The sequence below is a fragment of the Anolis sagrei genome, chromosome 2 (genome assembly GCF_037176765.1).
Source record: "Anolis sagrei isolate rAnoSag1 chromosome 2, rAnoSag1.mat, whole genome shotgun sequence".
In the NCBI taxonomy this organism is placed as follows: domain Eukaryota; kingdom Metazoa; phylum Chordata; class Lepidosauria; order Squamata; family Dactyloidae; genus Anolis; species Anolis sagrei.
In genome coordinates this window covers 208,074,666-208,097,625 of record NC_090022.1, presented here as the reverse complement: position 1 = coordinate 208,097,625, position 22,960 = coordinate 208,074,666, and the positions used below count along the sequence as shown (strand labels likewise).

At 42.0% G+C, this 22,960-nt stretch overlaps 2 protein-coding genes across 3 annotated transcripts in view; one reads left to right on the top strand and one right to left on the bottom strand.

Annotated features, from left to right (window-relative positions):
• LRRC19 (leucine rich repeat containing 19) overlaps positions 1 to 22,960 on the bottom strand; it is a 180,265-nt gene that overhangs the window by 116,806 nt on the left and 40,499 nt on the right. The window lies entirely within an intron of this gene.
• Positions 1,653 to 22,504, top strand: PGAP4 (post-GPI attachment to proteins GalNAc transferase 4). 2 transcript variants are annotated; one of them, XM_060762467.2, is made up of 2 exons: positions 1,653 to 1,887; positions 17,429 to 22,504. In XM_060762467.2, the coding sequence occupies exon 2, from the start codon at positions 17,543 to 17,545 to the stop codon at positions 18,755 to 18,757; it is 1,215 nt and encodes a 404-aa protein (XP_060618450.2). In that variant the 5' UTR covers positions 1,653 to 1,887; positions 17,429 to 17,542; the 3' UTR covers positions 18,758 to 22,504. The 2 variants fall into 2 exon arrangements, with proteins under 2 accessions (XP_060618450.2, XP_060618451.2); XM_060762468.2 differs by having other exon boundaries at positions 1,656 to 1,721.

The following is a 22,960-nucleotide window of genomic DNA, read 5'->3' as shown; positions in this document are numbered from 1 at the left end:
CAACCTTATGCCTGAATCTTGAGGGACTTCCAAATATCAAATTGTATCTAATGTCATTGATTGTGTCTAGGATTCCAGGATTCAATCTTATGCCTGGATCCATAGGGTCTTCCAAGTATCTGACTGGCTACATCTGGTGCATTGCAATCCCACCTCACTCTTGAATCCAGAGGGACTGACAAGGACCCAGGTGCAGCAAATGCCACTTTAATGCAACCTTATGCTAGCATCCAGAGGGACTTCCAAATATCAAGAAGCATCTAATCCCATTGACTGTTTCTGGGTTCTATCTTATGCCTGAATCCAGAGGGATTTCCAAATACTTGGCTGGATTTGGTGCCATTGCAATCCCACCTAACCCTTGAATGCAGAAGGACTTCCATGGACCTAAGTGCAGCAAATGCCACTTGAATGCATCCTTATGCCTGTATCCAGATGGACTTCCAAATATCAAGTTGCATCTAATGCCATTGACTGTGTCTAGGATTCTAGGATTCAACCTTATGCCAGAATCCAGAGGGATTTCCAAATATCAAGTTGTATCTAATACCATTGACTGTGTCTAGGATTCCAGGATTCAACTTTATGCCTGGATCCATGGGGTCTTCCAAGTACCTGACTGGCTACATCTGGTGCATTGCAATCCCACCTCACTCTTGAATCCAGAGGGACTGACAAGGACCCAGGTGCAGCAAATGCCACTTTAATGCAACCTTATGCCAGCATCCAGAGGGACTTCCAAATATCAAGAAGCATCTAATCCCACTGACTGTTTCTGGGTTCAATCTTATGCCTGAATCCAGTGGGACTTACAAATATCAAGTTGCATCTAATGACACTGTGTGTTGGATTCTAGGATTAATTCCTATGCCTGGGTCCAGAGGAACTTCCATATACCTGGCTGCATTTGGTGCCATTGCAATCCCATTTCATTTGTGAATGCAGAAGGACTTCCAAGGATCTAAGTGCAGCAAATGCCACCTGAATGCACCCTTATGCCTGTATGCAGGGGGACTTCCAAATACCAAGTTGCACCTAATGCCATTGACTGTGCCTAGGATTCTACGATCCAATCTTATACCTGGATCCAGAGGGACTTCCAAACACCTGGCTATATCTGGTGCATTGAAATTCCACCTCAAGTTGCATCTAATGCCATTGACTGAGCCTAGAATTGTAGGATTCAATCTTATGCCTGAATCTAGAGGGACTTCCAAATACCTGGCTGTATCTGGTGCCATTGCAATCCCACCTCACTCTTGAATCCAGAGGGACTTCCAAAGACCTAGAAGTGCAGCAAATGCCACTTGAACGCAACCTTATTCCTGGATCCAGGGGGACTTCCAAATACCAAGTTGCATCTAATGTCATTGACTGTGTCAACGATTCCTGGATTCAATCCTATGCCTGGATCCAGAGGGACTTTTAAATACCTGCCTTCACCTGGTCCCACTGCAATCCCACCTCATACTTGAATGCAGAGGGACTGCCAAGGACTTAGGAGTGCAGCAAATACCACTTGAATGAATGCAACCTTAGGCCTAGATCCAGAGGGACTTCCAAGCACCGAGCTGCATTGCAATTCAATCTCACCCTGGGCTCTCTCTCTCTCTCTCCCCTCGTCACATGCCTGGCCCTCCTCCCCTGTAATTCCTCCTCCTCCTCCTTTCTCTGCCTGGCTGCTGATGCTGCTTCTGCTCCTGGCGGCGCAAGAAAGGGAGGTGAGGAGGCGCCGGGCTGCAGGGAGGCTGAGCGAGCCCTCTTCCCCCTCTTGGCGGGGAAAGGCCCGAGGAAGAGCCGGCGCCAGGAGAGGAGAGGAGAGGAGAGGAGAGGAGGAGAAGGTGGATTCCCCGGCTTCGGGTCGCGGATTGCGGGGGATCCTGGCGGGTGAGCTGAGCTGCCCCTTGGGCCCCTCTCCGCCCCACGCCCAAGGGAGAAGAGAGCCAGCCCCCTTTGCAGAGGCCCAGGGACCCAGAGCAGGGGGGCTCAAGGCAGACGGCCACCCAGGTGTTGTTTTTGGGGTAGGAAGTGCCCATGTCTTCCCCTTTGCCTTCGTTGCCTTCCTGCCCTCGGGAGCCAGGGAATACTTTGCATTTATTTACTTTTTCTAATTGGATTTTTCAGTCACATGGATTGTGTTGTGCCAAAGGCTCCCCTAAAGTGGGAGAGGACGAGAGTGTGCTTGTGTGTATAATAGATCTATCTATATATGTCTATATGTATATGTGTATGTGTGTGTGTGTACTCTAGGTATAGGTAGTATATATGTGTGTGCGTGCGTGTGTGTTATATTAGACTTTAAACCATATATATATATTACCTGTATGTATATATATGTGTGTGTGTGTGTGTGTGTGTGTGTGGTGTGTGTGTGTGTATATATATATATGGTTTAAAGTCTAATATAACACACAAGTGTGAGTGTATATATAGATATAGTATATCTATAGCTATATATATATATGGTATATATGGGTGTATATATACACACACATATGTGTATATGTGTGTGTGTTTATATACATATATGTCGTTTTATAAATATATATGGTTTAATGTCAAATATAATGCACACACATATGTGTATATATCTATACCTATCTATATGTATATATACACATATATATGTGTATATATATATGTGTGTGTGTATATATAAAATATAAAATATACATATATGTAGTTTTATAAATATATATATGGTTTAATGTCTAATATACACACACGTGTGTGTATATCTATCTCTATATATGTGTATATGTGTGCATATATAATATAAATAATATATACATATATGTTTTATAAATATAAATGGTTTAATGTCTAATATAATGCACACATGTGGTTTTATGAGTGTGTTATTGTTATATACATTATGAATGTGTATATATGTAGAAGTTTTTAAAAATCTAGAACAGCCCATAAGTGCATCTTATATGTGTGTGCATATGTATATACATACATATATGTGTGTGTGTGTGTGTATTCCAGGGGTCCTCAAACTTTCTAAACAGAGGGCCAGGTCACAGTCCCTCAAACTGCTGGAGGGCCGGATTATAGTGTGAAAAAAGCATGAATGAATTCCTATGCAAACGGCACATACCTTATTTGTAGTGCAAAAAATCCTTTAAAACAATACAATAATTAAAATGTAGAAGAATTTTAACAAATATAAACTTACTAGGCTGATGAGATAGGATTGCTGTTGTTGTGGGCTTTCAAGTTGTTTTGGACTTAGGTTGATCTTGAGCGAGGGCCAGGTAAATGACCTTGGAGGGCCGTATCCGGCCCCTCGGCCTTAGTTTGAGGACCCCTGGTGTATACCATATGAAATATAACATTACATCTAATTTATCTATATATATTTTGTCGTGTCAGGAGCGACTTGAGAAACTGCAAGTCACTTCTGGCTCCATTTATCTAATATAATTTATATAATATATACATATATCATTTCATGTGTCTAAGATTATATGAATAGTTTTGCAAGTATATTATTACTTACTTAGAAGCTGCCTGTGCATGAGTTTATTTTTTAATGTGTGGAGTTTGGTGCACAGCCGGTCAACACACAGTCTTCACAGAGTGAAGTCCCAACCAGTGGCATGGTTAACTTATACCATGTTATCCTCCACCTGATCAGTTCTTCAGGTCTTCAGATTGTGCTTTAGATACATTATGAACATATATAGAGTTTTATAAAAAAACATAGCACAATCCATCGGTGCATCCACATGGTAGAGGTAATGCAGTTTGATAGATCTTTCACTGCTATGACTCAAAAATGCTATGGAATCCGGCAAGGTCTTTTGCCTTCTCTGCCAAAAAGTTCACCAAACAACACATCCCAAGGTTCAACACATATGCATGTGGTGAACCTTGGGATGGAATTCAATCCCACACTGCCCAAGTCTGCAATCTCAATGAGGAACAGTTAGCTTTAGAATAGGCTGATGACAGTTGGAATATATCTATTTGTTCTCTCTTTCTGCTTTCATTCTGATTAGTTATGTCAAATTGATACTTTGGAGATGCACGGTTTTGTTTCACACTTCTGCTTTTTACATATCGGTGTGTATTGTGATCTCTCTCTGCTTGGGTGTGTCAGGAGAGATATAGCGCTTGGAGATTTCCCCCTCTCGTTTGCACCCTAGAAGAGATGGGTTATAGAGTAGCTCAGACCCAGTTCTTTACTATTCATGTAGTTATTGTCTTTGTAAACAAACATTTCGTAGCTTTAAACATTGGACTTTGATTCGGTGCCTCCTAAGCTCTAAATTCTTTTCCAGCCACAACACTGCTTGCTGTGAGCTGAACGCTCCACTACATAAGTAGCCTGTTTGGGTTTTTGGATGCTCTGCTGTATTTTTGGGAGTTTTCCCAAACATAATATGCACACATGCGCACACATGCAAATGTATATTTATTGAATCTTGGAATTTGTGATTTGATTTTTTTTTCTGTGTCAGGAGCTACTTGAAAAACTGCAAGTTGCTTCTGGTGTGAGAGAATTGGCCGTCTGCAAGGACGTTGCCCAGAGGATGGCCGGATGTTTTGATGTTTTATCATCCTTGTATGAGGGTTCTCTCATGTCCCCGCATAGGGAACTGGAGCTGACAGAAAGAGCTCATCCCTCTGTGGTTTGATGAGGCACCAGAACTCTCCCTCTCTCTGTGTATGTGTCTTGAATCTTGGAATTTGTAGTTTGATGAGGCACCAGAACTCTCTCCTGCTCCCTCTCCTCTCCCACTGAGTCTGTGTGTATACACACACGCATTAGATCAGGGGTCCTCAAAATAAGGCCCAAGGGCCAGATACAGCCCCCCAAGGTCATTTATCCGGCCCTCACTCAGGGTCAACCTAAGTCTGAAACGATTCGAAAGCACACAACAACAAGAATCCTATCTCATCAGGCAAAATCAGGCCCACACTTTCCATTGAAATACTAATAAGTTTATATTTGTTCAAATAGTTCTTCATTTTAATTATTGTATTGTTTTAAAATGGATTTGTTTGGGGGTTTTTGCACTACAAATAAGATATGTGCAGTGTGCATAAGAATTCATTCATGTTTTTTTTTTTCAAATTATAATCCGGCCCTCCAATAGTTTGAGGGACTGTGACCTGGCCCCCCTCTGTTTAAAAAGTTTGAGGACCCCTGTATTAGATGGATGGATGGATAGTCAGGCAGGGGCAGGAGACTTTTCAGGGCCGAAATATAATAGATGTAGTTTGGAGGGGAGGGATATAATAATAATAATAATCATCATCATCATCTTTATTTATACCCTGCCACCATCTCCCCAAAGGGGACTCGGGGCGGCTAACATGAGGCCAAGCCCAAAAATAATACAGCAAAATAGAAACAAAACAAAACAACAAAATACATAAAGTAACAGAATAAAACAAACAGTGCAAGATAACATAATAAAAATCAAACACAACGGGCGGGCCAAATGCACGAACTCTAGGTCCCACCTGTAGAAGGTAAACAGACAAAAGTGCAGCTTGGAGAAAGAGCTGCCACATCAGTTTAAGGAGTCGCCTTCTTGCCTAACCTCTCTCTTCTTTCACACAGCATTCTTGCTGTAACTTGTTACCAAAGGATAAGCTGGTGCCGGCTGGGCGCTTCCCAGCAACTCAGGGTCACTTGAAGAAAATACAAACTTTCAGTTTCTGTTGTTTTCCACCAGTTTGCTTGCTTAGTAATAGAGAGCCAATTAGAAACGTCTTAAGTAAGCATAGACCAATTGAATGGACAGTGTTTTCTTTTTCTTTTCGTGTCAGGAACGACTTGGGAAACTGCAAGTCGCTTCTGGTGTCAGAGAATTGGTTATCTGCAAGGGGATGGCCAGATGTTTTGATGTTTTACCATCCTTATGGGAAGCTTCTTTCATGTCCCCGCATGGGGAGCTGGAGCTGACAGAGGGAGCTCATCCACACTGTCGGTCTTCAGTCCTGCCGGCACAAAGGTTTAACCCACTGCACCACCGGGGACAATGTAATAATTGTACCATAAATAGAAAATGAATCTTGAAGACGGGACCAAAGTCCAAAGGTGAAATCCATATACATGCATAGCGTGTTTAAACAAAGTATTTATAATCATTTTGTGCCTGGAGCAAAGTTTTGTGTGCACCGAATCATCAGAAAGCAAAGGTGCCAGGCTCTCAACCACCCATATTGAAATTTTGGAGTATTTTCTGAATACAGGATCCTCAACATTTATTGGCTCTCCCTAAGATAATAGTTGGAGGAAAAGTTCATTCCAGGCAAATACAATTTTAAGGTTTTTTCCTCCCACAAATTGCCTTTTAAGAGTGGGATTTTTGCCTTATGATATACACTTAGTCTTGCTTTCTTTGTTTGGGTGGGGGAGTGTAGTCCTTTCCCATCTATATTTAGAGCTGGCTATATTTAGAGCCACTGTATGGCACGCTCCGTTGGATCAAAATGATTCCAGCAGTTTTGACTCTTCTTGTCATCAGGGTGTGTTTCGTTTCCGCTGTTGGTGGATTCCTGTGTGCGCTGTTGTGGTGTTGCTTCCCACAGGGAGATAAAGCTTGGCAAAGTTCCATTTTGGACAACTGTACTTCAGTTCTGCATGAAACCGTAGTCCAGAAGTAACTTTCCAGGGGTGCCTCTACACTGTAAAATCAATGCAATTTGACACCACTGCCATGACTCAATGCTGTGGAATCTGCTGATGAGGTGCTAGCACTCTGTGGCAGAGAAGGTTAAAGACTTTGCAAAACTACAACTTCCAGAATTGCATGCTCCACCTGAAACTAAACTAAAACACAACACCAAAACTATAAAATTAAGGGTGCATCTACATTGTGGAATTTTAATGCTGTTGGAGTTCCTGGTTGCGCAGTAGGTTAAACCCTTGTGCCTGGAGGACTGAAGACCGACAGGTCAAAGATTCAAATTTGGAGAGAGCATGGATGAGCTCCTTCTGCCAGCTCCAGCTCCTCATGCGAGGACATGAGAGAGGCCTCCCACAAGGATGATAAAACATCAAAACATCCAAGTGTCCCCTGGGCAACGTCCTTGCAGACGGCCAATTCTCTCACACCAGAAGCAACTTGCAGTTTCTCAAGTCGCTCCTGACATGACAAAAATAATGCATTTTGATCACACTTTAACTGCCATGTCTCAGTGCTGTGAAATTGGTGAAACACCAGCCTGATTTGGCAAAGAAGGTTAAAAACTTTGTAAAACTACAAATCCCATGATTTTGTAGCATTGAGCCATGGTAATTAATGGTCTCAAATTGCATTAATTCTACAGTGTAAATGCATCCCAAAAACTTTGAAGATAAACTTACTAAGCACTGAATACTAACTAAAATACTAAAAGGCTCAGACCCCCTCCAGTTCAAACTTAAATAACAGAAAAATATTATTCTACCATTACAGTTCTAAATATATAATCCTACAATTACTAGTGAACCACCAGTTATAGAATCATTAGACTTCTTATAGCTAAAAAAACCCCATTTATCTATTTCCAAGCTTAAAAAAAATCCCTCAATCAATTGGCTTAAAATCTATATTTATTTGGGAGTATTTAACAATACTTTTTTCAGTTGTTGGAGCTTCAGTCCATTTTCTTGCTGCTGCCATCGTTTGTTGAAGAAATAATCCATATTTACTGAGTTGCTATGAGTTTTCCAGGCTATCTGGCCATTTTCCAGAAGCATTCTCTCCTGACGTTTTGCCCACATCTATGGTAGAGGTTGTGAGGATGCCTGCCATAGATGTGGCAAAATGTCAAGAGAGAATGCTTCTGGTACATGGCCATACAGCCTGGAAAACTCACAGCAACCCAGTGATTCTGGCCATGAAAGTCTTCAACAACACAATCCATATTTACTACCCAAACCTTTATTCATAATGCCCAGCTAAAGCATTACAAAATTTACCCTTTTTTCTTGGAGCAAGAAATCATAAACCAGTCGCTTTTTGCTTGCTTTGAAATGTGCCACATATGGAAGAAGGGCCTCTCCTGTTCTGTTTTAAATTAATTTTTGATTCTTTTCTAGCTCTGTTACATCTTTGACTTTGTTTTACTGGAGTTCAGTTGGATTTAATTCCTGTAAGCCGCTCATAGAATTTTAATCAGTTGACTGCCTATGAGAATGGATGTTTTTTCCCCCCAAAATATCTTACATTGACCTCTGGTGACCATAATCTCAGCCCAGCAATGCCTCTGTTCTTAAAATAACAGCTGTCCAAAGTGAAGGGAGCCGGGGAGAGAGATCTGCTGGTATTTATATACCCCTCTTCTCCTTTGCCCAACTTCACCTGTATTAAACTACCTTTAATCCCCAAAGATCTCTTCTGCTTTTTAAGGTGAGCAAATCTTTTTCTCAGAAGGTGGGAAGAATTAAACATTAAAATTAGAAAGGGATTGAATGCTGCCTGTTTGAAAACAAAAAACTTGGTGCCTCAAAGCTGTTAACAGTGGAACACTTGGCTGCTTATTCTGTTCAATGGGGTTATCTTTATGATAAGTGTGTGTGCAGAAATAGTAGATTGCAAAGTGAAGTTGCTTAACTTTTATTTCTAGGTAAACGGTATGCATATTGTGGGTAAAGTCCATTTCTTCCTGTATTTAGAAGTCTTCTTGCATGCCTTCAACCTGTTGCATTTTTCAATTTTTAATGTAATCTACAACAACACATAAAGTCAGACTATATAAAAAAAACTACAACCCCTACTAATACTGCACGCTAGTAGTATAATATACTAAAAGAAAAAGAAAATGGGACATCTTTTGTTTAACATCCTTATGAATGATTTGCATAAAGTTTTAGAGCAGTGTTTCTCAACTTTCCTAATGCCGTGACCCCTTAATACAGTTCCTCATATTGTTGGTGACACTTAGCCATAACATTATTTTTGTTATAATACCCTTTTTGTTAAAATACCCTTCCAGTATTTTCTGTTGGTCATAGAAGTTCTGTGTGCCAAGTTTGGTACAATTCCATCATTGGTGGAGTTCATAATGCTCTTCGATTGTAGGTTAACTATAAATCCCAGCAAGTACAACTCCCAAATGGGGAGGGGCGGATGAGCTCCCTCTATCAGCTCCAGCTCCTCATGTGGGGACATGAGAGAAGCCTCCCACAAGGATGATAAAACATCAAATCATCCGAGCATCCCCTAGGCAACATCCTTGCAGACCGCCAATTCTCTCACACCAGAAACGACTTGCAGTTTCTCAGGTCACTCCTGACACGACAAAAAACAAACAAACTCCCAAATGACAAAATAAATCCTCCCCCAACCCCACCAGTATTCAAATTTAGGTGTATCTAATATTTGTGCCAATGTTAGGAAGAGCTTCCTGACCGTACAAGCTGTTGAGCAATAGAACTCCCTGCCTCTGAGTGTGGTGGACGTTCCTTCCTTGGAAACTTTTAAACAGAGGCTGGGTGGCCATCTGTCAGGGATACTTTGTTCTTTTCCTGCATGGCAGGGGGTTGGACTAGATGGCACATATGGTCTCTTCTAAGTCTATTCTTCTATGATTCCAAAAAAGGTTGTAGATACAAAAGATAGCCTATTAGAACATACTTTAAATATATCTTTCAACATGTATTTTTGTGTCTCAGGTATTAGACCTGTGTCTGAGTATATTTTACTTGCTGATTCCAAAACTGGCACCAGTTCTCCCTTATCAGCTCTAGTTTTTGAGATACATGACATATGCCATATACTAATTGTCATCTGCTTTCCTATAGAAAACCATGAAAGGTTTCTTCTTTAAAAACTAGAGCTGATGCAATACAATTTTCTGAACCAGCGCCCCAAATAATCCCAAGAAAGGGCTGTATTATTTAACCCTTGTATTCCTGAATGCATACATTAGTAAAATAATAATAATAATAAAATAAATTTTGTATGTATGTTGCATGTGGCCTTCAACTCCCAAGTTTTGATGACCCTAAAATGATCGTATCAAGGTGTTACCTTGAGAAGATTTGTTCAGTTGAGATTCGCCATTGCCTTCCTCTGAGGCTGAGAGTGCAACATGCCCACAGTCACCTGATTGGTTTTCATGGCCAGGTATGGATTCGTACCCTGGTTTCCCAGAGTCCTGCGGTGTATTAATGCAACTTTGACACCAAACTCCCACAAGCCCATTTCTCATCCCTGCCAGTCAAAATGTAATAATAACAAATTAAATAGCAAATAATTAGCTTCCCTTTTGTGGTGCAGAAAATCATTTTCTTGAGGCATCTGCCTCGCTCTGTCTACCATAATTAGCAATTAAAAAGGCTATCCTTTCCATCTGTTTTAGCAGTGACAAACAAAATAATCTCTCAACACCTTTGAAGAAGAAATTTCAGTCATAAGCTGTATGGACTCAATATATTTTATTAGCTGCCCAGAGTCCATGAAAGCTTATGCTAGTTTTTTCTTCTTCTTCCAAATTTGTCTCAAAAGTGCTATTAGGCACCTCTTATAATTTCTTCTGATTGCATTGCCATTATTTATTTATTTATTTATTTTATTTACTTTACTTGTATACCGCAGTTTCTCAGCCTAACAGGCGACTCAACGCGGTTTACAACAAGGATAAGATCAATCAACGATATACAATTTAAAACCATTAGAGCACAATATACAATATTGACACAACAATAACAACACAATGCATCTCATAACTAGAGTCGTGATCCAAATTCGTCGTCCATATTTCCATTCCTGTAATCGTCACATTCATTGCACTGATTAACCAAATGCCTGTTCAAACATCCAAGTTTTTAATCTCCTTCGGAACACCATTAGCGAGGGGGCTGATCTTACCTCCATAGGAAGGGCGTTCCACAGCCGAGGGGCCACCACAGAAAAGGCCCTGTCTCTCGTCCCCGCCAGCCGCACCTGTGAAGCAGGCGGGATAGAGAGCAGGGCCTCCCCAGAAGATCTTAGGGTCCTGGCGGGCTGATAGGCAGAGATACGTTTGGATAGGTAGCATGGGCCAGAACCGTTTAGGGCTTTAAAGGCCAACGCCAGCACTTTGAATTGAGCCCGGTAGCAAATCGGCAGCCAGTGGAGCTGGTGCAGCAGAGGAGTGGTATGCTCCCTGCGCTCCGCTCCTGTTTTACTGAATACAGGCAGAGTCCCTGAGTTACAAACAACTCATAGTTAAGAACGGGGTGAGACAACAGGAAGTGAGAGAAATCTACCCCTTGGAAGGGAAATTCACTCCTGAAAGAGTTATCATGCCTGAAAAGGGATCTCCAGTGAAACTTTATCCCCAATCCTTGTTTCCATAACAAGCCAATTATCACAGGGACAGAAAGTGAGCTGGAATCTTCTGAACACAGACAGCAAAACAAACACCACAGCGGTATTAACCCTTCCCTATGCTATTGAAAGCTTAAAAATACATGTTTTTGATAGGAGTTACACTTTAAAAGGAGCCCCGGTGGCACAGTGGGTTAAACAGCTGAGCTGCTGAATTTGCTGACCAAAAGGTCGGCAGTTTGAATTAGGGGAGCAGGGTGAGCTCCCACTGTTAGCCCCAGCTTCTGCCAACCTAGCAGTTCAAATACATGCAAACGTGAATAGATCAATAGGTACTGGCGCTCCATGCAGTCATGCTGGTCACATGACCTTGGAGGTGTCTACAGGCAACGCTGGCTCTCCAGCTTAGAAATGGAGATGACCACCCCACCCCCAGAGTTGGACACAACTAGACTTAATGTCAGGTGAAACATTTACCTTTACCTTTACTTACACTTTTAAAATGTACCTGTTCTGACTTACATACAAATTCAACTTAAGAACAAATCTACAGAACCTATCTTGTTTGTAAGTTGGGAACTCCCTGTAGTAGGGCAAAAGTCACTGAAATGGGAACTATATTGTGCGAAGTCCCGTGTCACAGACAAGTTGAAATGCACTCCATTGTAGACAAATTAATAACTTCTGTGTTCTTACAGTCACTCCTTCCATAAACGGAGGTTTTGCTATTACAAATGAGTACTGCGGTGTAATCATCAAAGAAAACAGGAACTGTATCTTTTTCGGTCTTCCGTTTTGTAAGCCTTCTAAAGGAAACAACCAACACTTGAAGAGCTGTCCTTTCACCACTACATTGTATTCCCTCGCTCCAAAATTATAATTGGAAGGCAAAGTCAAGGTCCAAATGTTGGAGGACTTCAGTCCTAATACTTTATTTTCGATATTATTAGCAGTATTGGTGGTTATATTCCACTTTTTCTCTCTCAAAGTGGCTGACATTAAAATCATGCAATGTGTAAATTAAAACCTAAAAGCATCAAAATAGAATAAACATAGGACTTATTAAAATAATAACATAATAATAAGGCTTTATTTATATTCAGCCTCTCTCCTTTTCTCTTTTCTGCCTTTCAAACACATTCACTGCCTGACTGAGTCTCTTGGCTCGCTGACTCCTTGTCCCAGCTCTGCTCCTGTGGTCTCTGCTGGTGGTTTCTGAGCTTGGAGCACTCGGCTTTTCTGTTTTTGTGCACCAACCTGCGCCTCCCAACCAATTCACTCAGATGTGCTGCACATCTGGCAGACTTGGTCACAAAGATGGGGAAGGGAAGGGAAGGGGGGGGGAAGGAGGAAGAGTTATCTTACGTTGTCACGGGGAGCAGGAGGAGAAGGAAGAGCAGGAGAAGCAGCATGGCAGCGCTTGACATGGAGCTCCTCACGACCACTAGTGGAGCCTCAAGGGCTCTGTGGAGCACACTATGGGAAACTCTCTACCCTAAAGGCACCTGATCCTGCCTAAGCTTGGAAGCTAAAAACTGTAAACTCTGATTAGTACTTGGATGAGGTGCTGTAAACTATATTTTTTTGGAGGATTGAATTGGCAAAGCCAATACTTGTCACCAGGCAGAGGTTTTATAAATTAAGGTCCTTAAAAATACCAGCTAGTTGAAGACTATTTCCAAAGTTTGCCATCTGAGCAAGGTGAACGATGCTAATCCGGATGAGGAAGTATTTCTACTTTTTGGGTCTTAAACGACACAGCTTCATCCTAGAGAGTAAAACTAAGAGGAGCTACCAACTGAAAATGAAACATTTTAGAATATTCCATCTCCTGTGTTCTATTTTCGTTACCGTTTACTCTGTGCCAGAGGAGCCGAAGAAGGTAGAAGCTGAAACATCTTCTGGTTATACTTGAATATTTCTGCTTTGTTAACCAATATTATCTTTATCAATTTCCAGGACAATTAGAGTTTCCTCCAAATGAAATTTGACTGGATAAATGTAGTGCAGATAATAATAATAATAATAATAATAATAATAATAATCTTTCTTTATACCCTGCTCCATCTCCCACAGGGGGACTCGGTGTGGCTTACATGAGGCCACGCCCATCAATACAATACAAACAATATAACACACACAAAAAATAGTAGAACCAAGCAAAATACATAAAATGCAAAATCAAATAATATACTACACAATAATATAAAATCAATCAATTTCACTAGGCAGGGCCAGATTCAAGGATAAAAATTTTAAAACATTGGGAGATAGGACAGTGTAAATTATAAGGAGGAGGCTCCAGGAATGAGGAAGGATTTCATTGCACAAACCATAAAATAAAGTGCTTCTAACGACATTTTGAGCAAAGTGTGCTCAGGGAAAATCTTACATTCAATTACTGAAGGCACATTGGAATAACCAAGTTTTCAAATTCCTCCTGAAGATTGCCAGTGCGGGGGCTTGCCTAATATCTCTGGGGAGAGAGTTCCAGAGCCGGGGGGCCACCGCAGAGAAGGTCCTCTCTCTTGTCCCCGCAAGTCACACTTGCAATGCGTGCGGGAGCGAAAGAAGGACCTCTCTGGAAGATCAAAGGGATTGTGTGGGTTCATAGATGGAAATACGGTTGCGCAATCTCATATGGGACTCCCTGATTAAGTGTAAGGTCCATCAGCTGAAAGGCCAAAATGCTCTCTCTCTCTCTCTCTCTCTCTCTCTCTCTATATATATATATATATATATATATATTGCTTCCTTTAATTTCTAATTTGCTGACGAGTAAATAGGTGGATAAGAAAATCAAAATGAGAATGAATAAGATTTATTTTAATAAATTGGGATAACGCAGAGTCGTTGTGATGTAGTTGTTTGACCATTGCACTTCAACTGTAGAGGCCAGGGTTTGTCAGCCATAGAAACCCAGTGCGTGTCTTTGGGCAAATCACACTCAGAGGAAGGTCAGTGTTAAACCAGCTCTGAAGAAATCTTGCAAGGAAATCTCATAATAGGTTTCTGTTAGGGTCACCATGAGACAGAAATGACTTGACCCCACACAACAACAACATGGAATAAAGGCAATTCATAAACTTGGGGTGGGGGGGGGGGGGTTCACGGATCCATATAGAACAGTGGTTCTCAACCTTCCTAATGCCACGACTCCATAATACAGTTCCTCATGTTGGGGGTCACCATAAAATTATTTTTGTTCCTACTTCATAACTGTAATTTTGCTACAGTTATGAATTGTAATGTAATATCTGATATGCAGGATGTACGAGGGTGGGTCAGAAAGTTTGCTTCCTGTTCATAATGAATGAACATATAGCAGAAGTTATGAATGAACATATAACAGAAGTTATGAATGAACATATAACAGAAGGTGCTACAGATCATGGCCTGAACTATCCCCTACTCAAAATTACCATTCAACATTCTCACCATTGTTTAACCCAGGCATCAAGACCATTTTGGAAAAATTCAAGGTTTTGCTTCATGACCCATGATTTTAAAGCTGTTTTAACATCATTCAGTGTCAGGCTACACAGAGAAGTCAGAGGTCTTCTAAAAGACAACCTATGTGGTTTCAGATTCAATGACTTGAATGACGTTAAAGGAAGACCCCTCTGAAGTCCACCTCGTGACCCCCCCCCCAGCTCCCCACCTCCAGGTTGAGAAACGCTGCTATAGTAGCTCATGAAAGTGTTGGCCCTCTCTCGAAAAATACACACACACAATTTTCCACACAATGTATTTTATTGTTTTAGGAATTATTTTCCCTGTAGACTCATCTTGAATGAAAAAACAAATAGATTAAAACTTTATTTAAAAAAAAAACATTGATGGTTGAAATACTTGTCACCAGGTTACCAAAGTAAGAGCAAGGGAGGATTTTTTTAAAATGCATGAAACAGAGTAGCTCTGTCTTGGACATGCCCTTTGGTATTATAATTTATTTGGTAGCCTTTTGGAATGACTGCGTATTTAGTTTTGTCATGCGCAGGAAGGAGTCCAAAGTTTGCTGACATGTTAAAAAATAGTTGAGGAAAAGGGGCTTGAGAATAAATACTAATTATGTTCATTTCCTATAAAATGTTGCGAAAACGGCAAAATACCAAGGACAGAAGTAGGGTTGTAGCTCCGGGAGAGAGGTGAAATGTGAGTATTGACATCTCAGGAATCCTGCATTTCCATGAAAAATTTCTTCAGTCCTCAAATTTCTAGCATTGTGGAGAGCGAGATGCAGAGCCCAGTCATTCCAAAAGGCTACCAGTTTTTCTTTCATGTCAGGAGTGACTTGAAAAAACTGCAAGTCACTTCTGATGTGAGAGAATTGGCTGTCTGCAAGGACGTTGCCTAGGGGATGCCTGGATGTTTTACCATCCTATGGGAGGCTTCATGTCCCTGCATGAGAAGCTGGAGCTGACAGACGGGAGCTCATCCCGCTCTCCGGATTTGAATCACTAACCTTTTGGTCAGCAGTCCTTCCAGCACAAGGGTTTAACCCATTGTGCCACCGGGGGCTCCATACCAAATAAATTATAATAGCAAAGGGCATGTCCAGAAGAGCGAGACGCCTAAAATCATACCTAGAATTTTCTGTTTGCATCTTCTGGGTAATGTCTGCCTTTTTTCTTTGGTTGCCTAAAATGTATTTCTAAAACCTCAACTGAAGTTTAAGTTGCTGTAATGGATGTACATTTTCATTTGGAGAGGAAGATCCTTAACTGCTAGGACAGTCCATATTTTGCTCTTTCCTTAGGAAATACATCTCCAGAAAGGAGACTGGAAAGAATTATATATCTCTTTTTAAAATGGCGTCACCAGAACCTGAACTGGGCACTTCCCAACATTTTGTTATGGGCCTCACTTGTGAAATGTAAATGTTGACCCGTATATTGAACCCTAATCTGGTTTTACTGAACAGAGACCAAATTTACTGGTGACTCCAGTATAACCTCACAACCCTTGAGGATGCCTGCCATAAATGTGGGCGAAATGTTAGGAGAGAATGCTTCTGGAACATGACCATACAGCCCAGAAAACTCACAGCAATCCAGTGATTCTGGCCATGAAAGCCTTCAACAACACATTGACTGAAATACAGCTTTTGTAATCCAAATGCACTGAATCATTCACAAGTATTTAATGTGTTAACATGTTTTCAGCATGTTATAGTTCTCAGTATTTTAGTTGTTTCAAGGCACTGGAGGTTTTCAGTGCAGAATTTTCATTTGGAAAGTGATTTTTCCATCACGCACACACAGAGTATAATAAATCAATGTGGAAAGACAAAAGTAGCTGCTTAAAAAGCGCCTGTTCCTCCGGATCTCCTTTTGTGTGCAATGTATGGTATCATCTCTAACATACTGCATATTGTGACATATCCAACTTGAAAAACCTGAATAGCCACATTTGAGCAATGGCTGTTGAAACAGGCAGCTCTGTCTTCTCATGTTCTCTTTACTCATGTTCTCCCCGGCACAGAAGATTCTTCCAAGAGCTTTGTGATTTAATAAAGCTCTAGAGCAGTTGTAATTGGAGATGGTATTTGTATGTCCATTTGTTTCATTGTTGTGTACCTGCAAGTTATTTTCGACCCTGAAGTGAACCTATCATGGGGTTTTCTGGGACTGAGAGTGTGAGAGTTGTCCAAGAAACTTACCCAGTAAGTTTCCATGGCCAAGTAGGAAGGCAAATCCTGGTCTCCAGGGGTCATGGTCCAATGCTCACATTACTGCACTATGTTAACTATCATATGTACATTTATCACCTTTAACATATAGTGCTCCTGCACCTTATCACCTTCCAAAGAGATTTGTCCAGGTATGCAATTAGAGAATTTCCAAGTCAGGAGCGACTTGCAAGTCGCTTCTGGTGTGAGAACTGGCCGTCTGCAAGGACGTTGCCCAGGGGATGTCCAGATGTTTGATGTTTTACCATCCTTGTAGGAGGCTTCTCTCATGTCCCCACATGGAGAGCTGGAGCTGACAGAGGAAGTTCAACCCGCTCTCCCCGGATTCGAACCACTGACCTATCGGTCAGCAGTCCTGCTAGCACAAGGGTTAAATCCATTGCCCCACCTGGGGCTCCAGTAGTAGTTTAAAGATTGCGATAAGAGTATCTGTTTCAAGAATTTTGGTAATAATTGTGTTTTCCTTTCTTTGTAGAATCAAATCTATTGAGTAAGCTACAAGGAACATTACTCCAGAAAGAAAAGATGGTCTGAATGAAATACTCGTGGCTTGAGCTTATGGGTTGCCATCCACTGCACGGTCTTAGCCATGTTCCCACGAAGATTTTTGCCTTGGGGAAGGTTCTGCCGTTGGTCCAACCCATGGATACAATTCCTGGCCTTGACAATTGCCACATTTGGTGTGCTAGCTCCTCTAACTTGCCAGCAGCTCCTCCATTCTTACTTTTATGTGCGACACTGGTACTTGAACCCCATGAGTCAAGATTTTATCCAGGAGAACCAGGAGGAGGGTCTAAAAGCCCTCCATTACTTTGAGGAGCTGCTGTCCCCCAACTCGACAGCTAGAGGCCCCCAACTTGGCAGTGGAAACTTATTTGATGAGACCTTCTTACCACCCCAGCTGCTGATCACCATCATAACAGTGCAGAGGAATTTTGAGTTCCACTACGTGCTGCAGGTGGCATCCCGCTTCCACCGCCTTCTCTGGGAATGTGGGGCCCCTTGCCAACACCACAAAATCTTAATCTGCAATGTGGACACTGATCCTGACAGCCACGAGGATGCCAAGTTACTTGCTAAATTCTTTGCTGTAGTGAAGCGCTACAGTGGCAGTGAGGGTCCAGACCCCTCATTGAACCGCTTTGAAAAGGAGAAGCGGGATTATTCCTATTGCCTTGTGAAATCACTTCGGGCCTACAATTCGGACTACATTCTGCTGGTGGAAGACGATGCTGTCCCGGAGGAAGATTTCTTTCCAGTGTTGCATCACTTGTTGCAAACACGGTTCTCTAAGTCGCACCTCCGTGATGCCCTTTATGTGAAACTCTACCATCCTGAGCGACTGCAACATTATCTCAACCCGGAGCCCATGAGAATCCTTGAGTGGCTTGGAATAGGCATGTTCTGCGGGACACTACTGGGGTTTCTGTACACCTGGACATCCAGGCGCTCTGGTCTGACTTGGCCTATCTTGCTATTTTTTGCCTTCTATAGCATGCTGCTGGTAGAGCTGGTGGGTCGGCATTATTTTTTGGAGCTTCGCCGCTTGTCCCCTTCGCTCTACAACATTGTGCCTGCATCAGAGTGCTGCACTCCTGCCATGCTGTTCTCTGACTTTACCGCCCACCGTGTCTTGAATTACTTGCAGGAACTACACTGCCGCCAAGGCTTTGCCAAAGATACCGCCCTATACTCGCTACTCCGTCAGAAGGGGGAGCGGGCATTTGTGGTGGAGCCCAATCTAGTCAGACATGTGGGGATGTTTTCTAGTGTCAGGTTCAACAATAATCCAAAATTAATTTGAAGAGCAAATTACTGTTGAAGAGTAAAAAGGAAACAGAGCACATTGGGTGACAACTACAAGGTGGATATTGCTTCTTTGAATGTTTGGAAGACAACACACCCATATATAAAAAAACCAAGTGTGCCAAGAAGGTTTAGCTCACCCTTTCCCTTGAAATGCTAGGTTTCTACGGTTAGGAGTAAGTAAGGATGGGGTGTCAACATATAACCCTCCAGATATTGTTGAATTGCAATAGCCTCACTGCCTCACTATTGACTATGGCTCCTTCCACACAGCTGAATAAAATCCTACATTATCTGCTTTGAACTGGAATATATGGCAGTGTGGATTCAGATAATCCAGTTCAAAGCAGATATTGTGGGATTTTCTGACTTGATATTCTGGGTTATATGGCAGTGTGGAAGGGCCCTAGATAGGGTTGCAGTTCAACGACGTCTTGAAGGCCACAAGCCTAGAGGAATATCACGAGTCAGGATGAAAAAACCGTTCAATATCATGGCAGCAATGCCAAACGGCACTCCTGTAATGACGGCATTCACACGGAGAATCTGCAATTGCACTTGTAACTTTCGTTTAGAGCTTGTTCTTTATCTGTTGGTGACCAGTTGGGTGGAAACACCAGCAGTGGTTCTTTGTAACTTCTTGAAAAGATGAACATGTACAACTGTTTTGAACAGCCACATTACCTTCCTTGGGAGGATCAAGTTGTCTTTGTGGACAAGACAAAATCTTTTATAGCAGCCTTAGCCTTTGTGACCCACAGGTAGCCATTTTTAGAGGAAAGGGTGGGTTCGTCACCATTATAAGATTCGTTTTTATCGAACATCTGCCTTGGTAACACAGTTCTCCTATGTTGCATTCATATGGAGCTTGTTTTGTCAGATGTGGTGCCTTTTCCCCTGAAAGTGCATCAGTTTCAAATGCAGTCAAGAGAGAGCTTGAGTCAAGCTGCACATTCACTGACTGTGTTGAAATCTTTCCATCTGCAAAAAAAGATGCATCCTCTGGAGATCTGAAGGTGCTGACTCATTTTGTACAGTTATTTTCTCTTTCTAACATACTTTGCCATGGATACACCTACGCACATCTTTAGAAGCCTTTTCCACCCGTTGCCCAACATTGTTATTTACTTGATCTCTTTCGAAGATAACCAAGTGTCATTTAAAAGGATGGCTTACTGCAGAAGTGGGGAACCTGTGGGTGTCCAGAAGTTTCCGATTATGCCATCCCTGCCCAATAGCCATGCTGGATGGGGATGATAGATGTTAGAGTCCAGCTACATAGAAGGTCCCCACTTCTGGCAAATAAGTGCAAGCCAGAGATTTTTTCAGTAAACATAAATACAGTCTGCTCTCCACATTTGTGAGGTTAACTTTTGTGGATTTGATTATTCCTGCATTTGATCAAGATGTTCTTTCTAGGACCTCCAAGATGACTCGGGCCCTTCCACACATCCCTCTATCCCAGAATATCAAGGCACAAAATCCCACATTATCTGTGTATGGACTCAGATAAGCCAGTTCAAAGCAGATATTGTGGGATTTTCTGCCTTGATAGTTTGGGATATAAGACTGTGTGGAAGGGCCCTTAGTGATTATCTCCCACAGGAATTGCCCAGGGAAAACTATGTGTTCATCAGACTAGAGATTGAATCCACTCTATATCCGGTTGCTGCCTCCAGCAGAATTCTGGGGTTTGTAGTTTTGGGAGGATCCTTTAACAGTCTCACTGAACTACAAACCCCAGAATTCTTCAGGAGGTAGAAACCAGATTTAAAGTGGATCCATTCTCTAGTGTGATGAAGTAGCCAGAGATTCCTAGAGAGGTTGTTTCACAGGTGGAAATTACAACCCATTTTTAAACGTTTGCAAGCATGGAGGGCCTAAGTATCCTTATCCATCTCTTGCTCCAGCTGCTAATCTGACCTCCATTGGATTCCTTAACAAGAAGTAGAAGTACCTTATCTAGAAGTGCCTTATCTAGCCAGCACACAACTTCTGAGGACCCTTCCAAACAGGCCCTAATCCCAGGATCTGGTCCCAGTTTTTCTGTTTATCCCAGATTATCTGACAGTGCAGACTCATCACCCCGTTTGAAGCAGAAAACCTGGGATATAGGGCATGTCTGGAAGACCCTGAGAAGCATTTTTGGTCTTACTGTACACTTTGATAATCCAGCTGAACAACAAATCCGTCCCACACATATTGCTGTGTGTTTGTGTGTACACAAGGTAATAATTTTACACTGTATTTCCGGGTTTGTGGTAAAAACATTTCCTTCTCAGGTGGCAGGATAGCACAGGTGCCTCATTTTCATACTGGGCACGATGTGAAAGCTTAGCGCAAGTTAGTTTTTCCCTTTGTGTTAGAGGATTTTGTGGAGACTTATCCCACATGCCTGATTCTGAGATTCTCTGCATCAACTGACATATAAGATAGTGGAGAGGAAATCTTGTGTGTCTCATAGGTGAGACGGAAAAGTTGCGCTTCAAAAGCTCAGTCATAAGCCATGCTGTGTTGAATCAGGATAGGACTTGGAGCAAATCAATACATACCGGTGAACCATAAAATGAATGTTCTTTTGAGGTTTAGCCATTAAGTGCCACATGGATTTGTTTCTGTGGGGGTGATAAATCCATTCTGCTGTTAATGGTGCCGTAACACCATCACAGCAAATTCCAACTAAGTTTCAGCACAAAGAGAGCTCTCGTATAACTTGTAAGGAGCTATCACGCAACAGACCGTATTTGTTTACCCCCATGGCAAGTGTCTCCCACCCGATCTTTCAGCCTTCAATGAGGTAGGCTTCCAGGCTTTTGAGATTTGATGCTCTGCCCCCTGCCTATCATGACAGGAACATGAAGCGCTCTGAAAATGGCACAAGCGAACACATGCTGCAAGCAGCACCCGAAGCATATGTTTCCATCCCCCACATGATGTGCTGCTTCCGAGTGTGGCTTTTGCCAACCCAGCTACAAAGGGAGCAATTTGGAAATGTCAGGATGCAACCGGCACTATCCAAGGTGATATTTGCAACATGCCAGTCTTAAAACTGGTTGCATTCGGCCTTTTTTACCCCAATCCTTTCACTCGCTGCCTTGTCTCTACTTATAGGTAAGAGAGTATTCTCTGGTCCATCAGACAGTTTTGAAATCCCAAGTCTCGCCCAATGGAGCCATTGGCAAGGGATTATGGAAGTGGACATTAAAAGGATTTGGAGGGCTAATGTTTCCTACTCTCTCTGCAAGCAGCCACCATGAATGGAGGGAAATGCATAGGAGCAACTGCAGTATTAGCCAATGATAAAAGTTTGCAGCTAATCTAGTTCAAGAGCAGTAGGCTTAACCACAACCATTTTACAAACTGAATTTTCTGTTTTGTAGAAACACTTCTTGTTGGGAAAATACATTGCTGACCACAGGGGGTTGCTATAGTACTGCAACTGCTTGAACATATAACTGAAATCTGAATAGAATGAGCTCATTTTGTGCAGATATTGACTAATTCAGACTCACTGCCTTGGAAATTCAGGGAAATCCTGGCCTCAAAAGATTATCTCTTAAGGAGAAAATGAGGATAGTAATGACCCCTGTGGCAGCTAACAAGACAAATCAATCCTGTTCTGAAATCTGTGCTGGCAATGGATCAGCTATCTCAGGCATGAAAAGTCAGCATTCTTATTTTCAATAGATAGGCATTTTTTTAATTATTTGAAGTTGGAGTTACAATAAATGACTTTAATAATAAATCGGTATCGGTGTTTTATTCTTGTTTACAACCCAATGGCAAACCTATCAAATTTTTCTAGGACTGAGAGCATGCAACTTACCTGAGGTCATGCAATGGGTTTCCATGGCATGCAGGCGCCTATAATTCCTATTTTGTGCCAGATCCTACCTGATCCTGGAAGCTAAGCAGAGTCAGTTCTGGACTGTAATTGGATGGGAGTCTACCAACACATGCCAGGTGCTATGGGCTACATTTCAGTGGAAGGAACTTGCAAAAACTTTGGAACAAAGTCTTAGAGCAAGGAATGTCTGCAGCTGGAACTTTTCTTATCCAGGCAGGTAATGGTAAAGGTTTCCCCAGGAATTAAGTCTAGTCGTTTCTGACTCTGGGGGTGGTGTTCATCTCTATTTCTAAACCGAAGAGCCGGCGTTGTCCGTAGACACCTCCAAGGTCATGTGGCCATCATGACTATGGA

Excerpts from the sequence above, each read along its gene's own strand:
- PGAP4 (XM_060762467.2), top strand. The coding sequence starts at position 17,543 with ATGTTCCCACGAAGATTTTTGCCTTGGGGAAGGTTCTGCCGTTGGTCC.